We start from the raw sequence: 9887 nt of genomic DNA, 5'->3' as shown, positions 1-9887 counted from the left end.
TTATGTTTCAACTGAAAATGAATACAATTTAAGAATAAAAGAAACCCTTCTTGGTACAACCCATAAACAGGAAATCATATTTTGATCAAAGAATTCAAATCATCTAATATTGTGTCACCTTTGATGACAGTTTTGTTACTATTTAACACGTTGCCCTTTTTCTTTTGTTCTCTCGCACTTAAACCAAAAATACTCCTTGAAATACTGTACAGTAATAACCACAATTTATATGACATAACATCAATACATCCAAAGGACGTCTTTAAATGCCAGTGAAATATCAAAACGCTCATCATTCTAAATACACTGATTGTAATATGCAAACATCCCATCTCTTGCTTAAAGGTAAACTCGATCACTGTTACAACCTCTCTCGTTGTAACGTAGGTTCTTTTAAGATGTTTACATTCTCAAGGATAGCAGTCGGTAAATGTACTTCGGGGGTAAGGAAACACGAAAACAGAGACCCAAGAAAACTTAACCATATTTATTATTAACAAGAATAATAATTTAAATCAACCTTGTGAGATTAAATGCACTTAATTATAAACAACACTTAAAAGAAATAAAATATAATTCCCGAAACTCACAAGAAAACCTAAAGCTAATATAGAGAACCTTAAAGAGAAGAAAATCGTGATAGAGAAAACATTTAATAATAACAAGGTGTATTCAAACAGGGGAATAAGGCTAGCCAGAATAATCAATAGTCCTAATAATAATAAGGTAGAAGGAAGTAAGAGATGAAAACAATGAAACCCTTGATATTCCTACCTACCTTACAAAACTAAACAATGCAGAATTAAACATAAATACACAACATATAACAATAAAACTCGTACATATAGAAATAGACAAAATCAATAATATACATAACTTCGCCTCAAGTGAAGTACAGAAGAGAAGTTGAATTCAGGGCCGTACTTAGTCCATCAAGCCGCTAAACGGAAGGGTAAAACTGTACGCCAGGCATTGAAGGGCAACACACTTCCCTATACAAAAGGAACGATAATTCGTCTTACCTGGCGGCAGCCTTCCTACGTGACACCTCAAGAGCCAGTTTGCTCTCACACCCGTATACAGCTGGACTGGATTAATACGGCAAGTAAAATCAGAATTCAGTGTCGGGAAACAGCGTCGACACAGATCCCGTACAAATCCTCCGACGGGAACAAGTGGCAGAAAATTACCGTCGCAGATGACCGAGCATCTGCTAAACACTCAACAGAAGTGCGAAGGTAATATCCCAGGTCGTCCTCCAAGTCACAATGAATGCTGAGACGGGAAATAGTGTTAATGAGAGCTTGTCAAGACCCGAACTGCATTCACCGTCGACCATGGCCTCTCATCACCTTCCCAGTGTTTATCAACAATCAAACAAAAAGAATAACAATCGTTAAAACGATAGTTCACTACTACACATAGGAGGAGGAGCAGCAGCAAAAACACTATCCAACAATCGTAGAGCCACTTAACTTACATTAAAACCATAGTAAACAGAATCAACGCAAATACTTTAACTATAACAAGGCTAATCTAAATAAACCAAAGAAATTATTTTACGTTAACCTAATAAGCACAATATTCTATCTTATTTCTCTTCCTCCTGTTTTGTGGAAGTTTTTTTTTAGTTTATATGGGAGATATTCATTTCAATATTATACCTGTTCTTAAAATATTAGGGATCGACTTGCCGTCTTAGAGACTTCAGGAGAAAAAGAGCAGACAATTAACAGAGAATGGTGTTATACTAGGAACATATATCAGTCAATTGGTAATGAAGTTTTCGGACAAGGAAAAAGCCATGGATATCGAAGGTTACTTGGGATACTATAAAAAAGAAGACTAAGATTGAAATTGAATGTTGAAAGTTTACGAGGAGGTAATGAAAATTATAAGGTAGAGTATTTCAGTATTCCAATATTGATGGTGAGGTCAAAAGAAAAGCCTGGAATGACTGGAGAAAATATTTGGACAGAAAAGCTGATGAGGCTGACAAAGCTATGAATTCAGGGATGTGGCGTGAGAATTGCTCATAGAAATATTGAAGAAATCTCCACGGGGAAAGAGAAGAAGCATATACCCATCAAAATGAGAGATGGATCTGTTATAACAACAGAAGATGAAGAAAGTCAACGTTAGATGGAACACTTTAGTGAGGTTATGACTAGAAGATATAGTGGGACTAATTCAATTGATATACCTGAAGCTGAGGAAGACCTTGATGTATCCATGAAGGAATTCAGTGTGTTTGAAGTCGAAGCTATCATCAGAAACCTCAAAAGATGGAAAGCCCCTGGATACGATGGAATAACTGCTGAGATGATATTGGCTGAAAATGAAGTCACTCCCGGGATACTTACAAGATTATTTTATAGAATGAGGCGTAGAGAGTTAATACCTGATGAGTGGGTGCTAGGAGTGTTGATGAAAATTTAAAAAAAGCAGATATTGATTGCTTCAATAATTACAGAGGCATCACACTTACGTCAGTTTGTATGAAATATATAATATGCTCATTGTGAATAGACTAGAGAGAAAGATTGATGAAAAGCTGAGAGATTAACAAGTAGGATATAGAAAAGGTAGAAATTGTACTGACGAAATTTTCATTTCAAGACATGTTGTACAGCAATGTGTTCAATATAGAAATCTACTTTTGATGGCATTTGTGGACTTCAAAAAAAAAAATGCCTTTGATGGTGTGCACGGGCCAGTTTTGTGGAGAGTCCTACTTTATTATGGAGTTCCTCTTGAATATGTAAATTTGACCAAGTCTGTTCATGAGTATAGCAAGTGTAAAGTTAATGTTAGTGGAACCCTGTCAAATGAATTTCCAGTGAACAGCAGAGTACTCCAAGGGATTGTGTTGTCACCTATGTTGTTTATTCTCCTCATGAATTTTGTAATGCAGAGAACAGCTAAGGATGGCGCAGGTTGATTGGACTGGATTGGTAACACGTAATTAGCGGACCCAGAGTATGCTAAAGAAGCTGTCATTAGAAAAACGCCACAAGACTAGCAAAGCTTGCTTACTAAAATACATGAATTATAACATGAGGTTGGGCTGAAGATAAAGAAAAGAAGGACAGATATGATGAGAACGGAATATGCAATGGAAGATTAAATATCATTGGAAAGAGAAAGGATTAATGAGGTGGAGTCAATTTAATATTTAGAATTGGAGTTCAATGAAAGATTAAAAAAAGCAAATCAGACAATAGGTAGGTTAAATAAAAGTTGTAAATCATACCGCCAGAAATTACATATAAAAATCAGGCTAGATACGAGTTTAGTGATATTGGTGTTACTGTATGGACTTCAGTCGTGGTATGATAATGAAAAAATATCCAACAGATTTGAGAACAAAGTCGTGAGAAGGATATTGAAAGTTATATAGCAGGACAGTATTAGGAATGAAACTATAAGAGAGATTAGTCAAGTGCCATATATGAATGAGATCATGGTGAGGATAGATGGAGATTGTTTGGACATGCTCCTCGCACTCCCCAAGAGGGATTAGTTCACCAGACTTTCAACTGGGCTCCACAAGGCACTAAAACAGTTGGAAGACCCTGAGCTACATGGCTGAAGACTATGAAACGTGACGTGGGAGATGAAAAAAAAGAGACATTGAATTAAAAGCTCAAGATAGAGAAGACTGGCAAAATCTAGCTGAGGCCTTTTGTGTCGATAGGCGTGAGAGGTAATGATGATGATGATGATGATGATATATACATACATACATATATATACATACATACATATATACACACCCACATATATATATATACATATATATATATATATATATATATATATATATATATATATATATATATATATATATATATATACATATATATATATATATATATATATATATATATATATATATATATATATATATATATATATATATATATATATATATATATACATTTACATATATATATCCTTATCTATATCATATATATATATATATATATATATATATATATATATATATATATATATATATATATATATATATATATATATATGTATTCATATTTATATGTTTGTACATAATATATATATATATATATATATATATATATATATATATATATATATATATACATATATATATATATATATATATATATATATATATATATATATATATATATATACAAGTATATATGTATATATAAGTACATATGCGTGTGTTTCTTAAAGTAAGATATTATAATTAAACTTTCATGGATTTTTTTTTTATGATTCTTGATTGGCATACTGAGGTTTTGCAATTAAAAGGAAAAGTCTTTTGTTGATATACACGTCTTGTAATAACGTATAAAAACGTGGAAAATTACCATGAATTTAGGAAACTTCATGAAATAAAATTTTAGATTATAGTTATTTTTTTTAATCATATCTCCTCCCAATTTACTAAAATAAAAAAATTGTAGGAACTAAATACAACTTTGTTTTCTGGGTTATAAACGAACTTGGGCACACTTCACAGAAGCAATTCGATGCCGCTCGGTTTTATCCTCGAGGATTAGAAAACAATGATGCTTAATGAAGCCTTTCACAAGCTGTCCTCTCGACACTTCTATGTTGGGGCTAATTATCGAAACATTGATGGTAAGGACTAATGAATCTTGGCTAATCGTCTAACTCCATGTCATTAGAGAGGAGGCAGTATCCTCCTCAAGGGTTCATGAAGTAATGTACAAATATTTTACTCCCAAGGTTATTTTCGTTCACTTTACTGTAATACTGTGCAAATTCCGATTACCCCGCCATGCATATTCACAGGACAGTGTACATGGCAGAGCAGAGATAAGTTTTCGGAAGTTTTGGGAAGGCCACAAAGGCATGGAAGTAATAAAACTCTATAGCAAAATTCTTCGAACAGAAACGAGAATGAAGCAAAAGATAATTCAGTTATATTGCAATATTATTGGAGAGGATAAAATTGGTAAAGGAGATATATCATGAGAGAGAGAGAGAGAGAGAGAGAGAGAGAGAGAGAGAGAGAGAGAGAGAGAGAGAGAGAGAGGGGGGGGGGGTGGTTAATAATTTGCTAAAACAATTACCTCAATTTTAGAGAACGTTTTTCACATAATGTCGAAATGTCCTTTACTTCATAACTGACAGTAAATCGATCTTTTCAAAAGTGGTTTTCAGACGTGTTTATCTCTGACTTTCGGTTCTGGTTGTAGTCTGTACATAAACGGCTTTGTTTTTCCAACTATAATTTCAACTTCTCTCTCTCTCTCTCTCTCTCTCTCTCTCTCTCTCTCTCTCTCCTCTCTCTCTCTCTCTCTCTCTCTCTCTCTCTGTCAAGAGTCTCCCTGATTTCACAGCCTTTTTTTATTGTTTCTGAATTGGGAAGCAAACTTCACTATATTAGATATCTTTAGTAAGTGTTGATGCATACGTGTATAGTGTATTTCTTGTGATACTAGTGACTGATACTTAGTAAATCTGAAGGATAAATTTTCCAGTCGAAATTCCTATAACCTTCCATCTAAAGGTTTACCCGAGTCTGCGCATACGAAGTAGATGAACTGTGACGTTTTGTTTTTGTTGTCTGTGACGTTTTAATGACGAAACTTCAAAAGTAACCAATCACACGAACAGTGAATAGCACCAAATACCTACTATGAGATTCAGGGCCTCTGTAACACGGTTTTTTGGACTTTGCTCCTTATCAATGCATCGGATGTAGCTGAAAGTTGACATATGTATATTTTACAACCACACACAAATTTTGTCAGCATTATCAAGAACCTAAACCCGATAGTTTTAATTTTTATAGAGTAAAAATGATCTAGCCGACGCCATGGCCAGTGATAACGAGCCAAAGAGTCGAAAACATTCATTACGTAAGAAATGTAAAAACCTTTAGACAAAATTTTGGCCCGCCCATCCACCAGACACCCATTCACCTTGTTCCATCGGCTCTGAAACCCATAACAGTCAAGAATGGCTAACAGGATTTGGAATTGCCCCCGAGGTTGCAAAACTGCATTTGTCTTACGACTTGCAACTTTATACAGTCAAGAGAAAGCCCGTGGCCATATTTACCATAGCCTGAATAGGTATTTATTCAGTTTATATTTTAAATCCAATGTTTATGGTCTGATTTGTATTTAGCGTAATATGATTATAATACTTCTAATATCATTCAGGCTTTTGAACATTTCCATTAACTATTCACTATGCCACCAAGAGAGAGAGAAAGAGAGAGATTGTATGTAAACAGTCTAGTTATAACTATTTTTGTTAAAATAAGAATTTTTTGCTAAACTCTCCATCAGACCAACGGATCATCCGATATAATTTTTTTTTTCTTCTTCTTAGGCCGTACGACCGTATTGGCTATGTTTTGGGCATGATACTGCATGTTATAAATAAATCATGAATAGTTTTAGGAGTTTTATTTGTACATCTAATGGGAATTTATAGATGTAAAGGGAACATAATTCATTTATCCTTTAAAACAATTACTACATATAGCAAAACAAATAGTAGTAAAGATGATAATGCAATGAAGGAATGATACCATACTTTATCTTTAGCTTCAACATCGGCAATAACATACCCAGTTGCCATAATTTGTCAGCTTAATGAAATAACCTATTATCTAATGTTAAACTTAATTTCTGAGGAGGCCATGCCTTATTGCACAGTGAAAAAAACATGACAAATACTTTATGAATGGCGGAACGATACATAAATGTGGGTGGGGTATCTGTGCTAGCGTAGTAATACTACTGTAGCAGTAGTTCCGCAACAGTAGTATATATGAATTGAACGTTTAAGCCAACTGCTGGGATCCTTGGGGATCATTTAGCACTTCTTACAACTACTCGAGAAATGAGTTTTTATAGCCAGAATTTAACTTTTCTGATCCAACAATGCCCATGATAGCCTTCAGTGTTATCCTGAATTATATCGAGGCCAAAGTGGGTGGAGCCTCATGAAGTCATCATTTTGACGATAATTATTGGTGAGGTTTAAAGCCAAAATACGGTACCGGCTATTTTTTTTTCTACAGTAAATAGGTAGGTAGATAGACAATAAATAAAAATTGCTTGACATAGGATATAGCAGTTATCAAATCAAGCTTGTCTACTACGTTTTTGAAAATTACCAACTATTCCCTGCACCTTGTCAATATGATTGTGACCTATAAAGTAGACTGTAATTTCTTAGGAAACTTATTTTGGGAGTTAGACTAATATTCGAGGTGTTTTTGTATTTATTAACATATTTTGTTGGTTTGTTCATTATAACAATTATCAGTGGAGAGGTTTCCGAGTTCATAAAGGTGTACTGCTTTGCTTTTATTTAAACTTTTGTGTCATTGTTGGCAGAGGTATAGCCTTCGTTGCGTATAGCCAATCATCGATCGAGAAAGAGGGAAGAAATGCCGTCATAAGTTACGTAACGAGTGCGTTCGAAACCTTTTCTCTGAATAAGTTGGCCCGTCTTCAAAAAACGTCACTTTTACATTATAAGTACCAAATTTATTCAACCTACGTAATGCAGAATATAGTCAAAATTTATGTGTAGATATAATGTGCATTCTGAAGAAGCGTTATATTTATGAAATTCATAGATAAAAAATTATTGCGAAAAAACCGTGTTACACAGGCCCTGAATCTCATAGTAGGAGTTTTTAAAGCATTATATAGATTGGCTTAGACCAGGGGTGGCCAACCTATGGCGCATGCGCCAACAGTGGCGCATTGCACGATTACAAGTGGCGCACTATACCCTAGATAATTTAAAAAAAAAAAAAAACAAAGCCAGCTCATAAAAAAATAATACCAAATATAATACTGATTTTTAGAAAAAATTAAAAAAATTATTTAAAGGGACCATCCGCTATGTCCTGCACTTTTTTCTTTTAATTATTCAAAATACACCATTTCTATATGTGTTAGAGTTTAGACATATAAAATACCTTCATCATATACCAACTTGACCGAATACATTGAAAAAATCATATTACTACGAGAGGCCTTTGATAGTCGTTTTAGTGATTTTGCTGAAGAAGATTGCATGCTTGCATTTATAAATCCATTTTCACTTACAGAACATAACATTCTGAAGATGCCTAGTAATATACAGATGGAACTTATTGATCTAAAAGCAAATTCAGTGCTGAAGAGTAAATTTATTGAACTTCCCTCACTCCCAAGAGCATCTGAAATGCTTAATTTTTGGCGATTATTAACCGGTGAACATTTTCCAGAATTCAGAAAATTTACCCAAAGTTATGCCTGTCGCTTTGTAACAACGTAAAGATGTGAGAAAATATTTTCATCCATGAAAAATATCAAGAACAAACTGAGGTCGCGACTATCCGATTCAAATTTGAAGAACTGTCTGTTGCTCTCAGTTACTAATTTAACTCCTAATATTACAGATTTGGTGAAAGCAAAGCAAAGTCAAAAGTCTCATTAAACATAGTTATGCTTATTTTTCCTGCATGTGAAATTACTTTTCTTTAACTGCTAATTATGTTCATATAATTTTATTAGTACTTTTAGGAATAACTAATGAATATTATCAATGCAAATTCAGAGTCAATAAAATAAGTACAGTTTACTTTGTATCCATGTTAAATCATTCCCTTTACAGCTGCTACATCTGCCCGCGCGCATACACATACACACACACACACACACACACACACACACATATATATATATATATATATATATATATATATATATATATATATATATATATATATATGTGTGTGTGTGTGTATATGTATATGTATATTTATATGTATTTGTATATGTATATGTATATATATATTTATATATATATATATATATATATATATATATATATATATATATATATATATATATATATATATATAAATATATCATATTATCATATGTATAACCACCAAATATGTCAAATCACCATAGTTAAGGGATTGAAAGGGGGTTTAAAGTTTGTGTGGCGCATCTGAATTAGAAGTGAAAAAAATTGGTGCATGGTAAATAAAAGGTTGGCCACCCCTGGCTTAGACAAATCAGAATTTGTCTCTTAATAATCCTACTTGGGAGTATCTTTATAGTAATTTTCGCAAGGCTGAATTACAGAAGCATGTCGTGACCTTAGTATTACCAAAATTTTGGTGACGAAGGAGAAGCTTGTTGATATGATATTGGAAAAACGGCGATCACTTCAAGCAGTTGCTCAAGAAAGAGGAGCTATTTCACAAGAGGAAAAATCAGAAATTGAAGAACTGAAAGAAAGGATAAACATCCGTGATTTAGAAATAGAAGAAATGAACGTGGTGATGAAAGCTGCCCAAGTCACTATAAACAAACTAAACGATGGACTGTACATTGGAGGAGCAAGTGAGGAGGCTTACAGGAACTTCGTCCGATGAAACCACTACAATGAGAGTGACGTCATCACATATCCTAAATACTGAGAAAACTTTGCTTCTTGGAGATACAAACGTTCTCTCAGCTAGACCATCTGATATATCAAGCTATTGTTTGACTCGAACAATCAAAGAAGGAAACATCGATTTCATTAAACGTTGGGTTTTGGAAAAAACTGATGTGGACACCAGGTAGAAGTATTTTGTATTGTGGACTACAGGATATTCTCGATGGGGCAACGGCAGATGACTTTTTTGATGCTCGTGGATCCATTGTTGCTTGTCTTAAGCAAAGGAATGAAAATATGGATTTGTATATTTGTGAGATTGCACCTGTAATGCAAGATGGGGAATACGACGAGAAAATAAATGACTGCAATAATAAACTATCAAGCTGGAGTGATGATAATGGAGTATCAATTATGAAAACAAATTTGCTTTTTAGATTGGGTACAAGAGACGATGACTCGAT

The 9887-nt window shown here is 33.7% G+C and overlaps 1 protein-coding gene across 1 annotated transcript in view; it reads left to right on the top strand.

Annotated features, from left to right (window-relative positions):
• LOC137650856 (uncharacterized) overlaps positions 1-9418 on the top strand; it is a 54071-nt gene extending 44653 nt beyond the window's left edge. The window contains exons 10-11 of the mRNA XM_068384012.1: positions 1033-1238; positions 9145-9418. Coding sequence (XP_068240113.1) covers positions 1033-1238; positions 9145-9418 — 480 coding nt within the window. The remainder of the gene's footprint in view (positions 1-1032; positions 1239-9144) is intronic.
• Positions 9419-9887: the final 469 nt, after the last annotated feature.

Source organism: Palaemon carinicauda, chromosome 12 (assembly GCF_036898095.1).
Source record: "Palaemon carinicauda isolate YSFRI2023 chromosome 12, ASM3689809v2, whole genome shotgun sequence".
In the NCBI taxonomy this organism is placed as follows: domain Eukaryota; kingdom Metazoa; phylum Arthropoda; class Malacostraca; order Decapoda; family Palaemonidae; genus Palaemon; species Palaemon carinicauda.
Note: the sequence above shows the minus strand (reverse complement) of the source record. Positions and strands in the feature narration are given on the sequence as shown.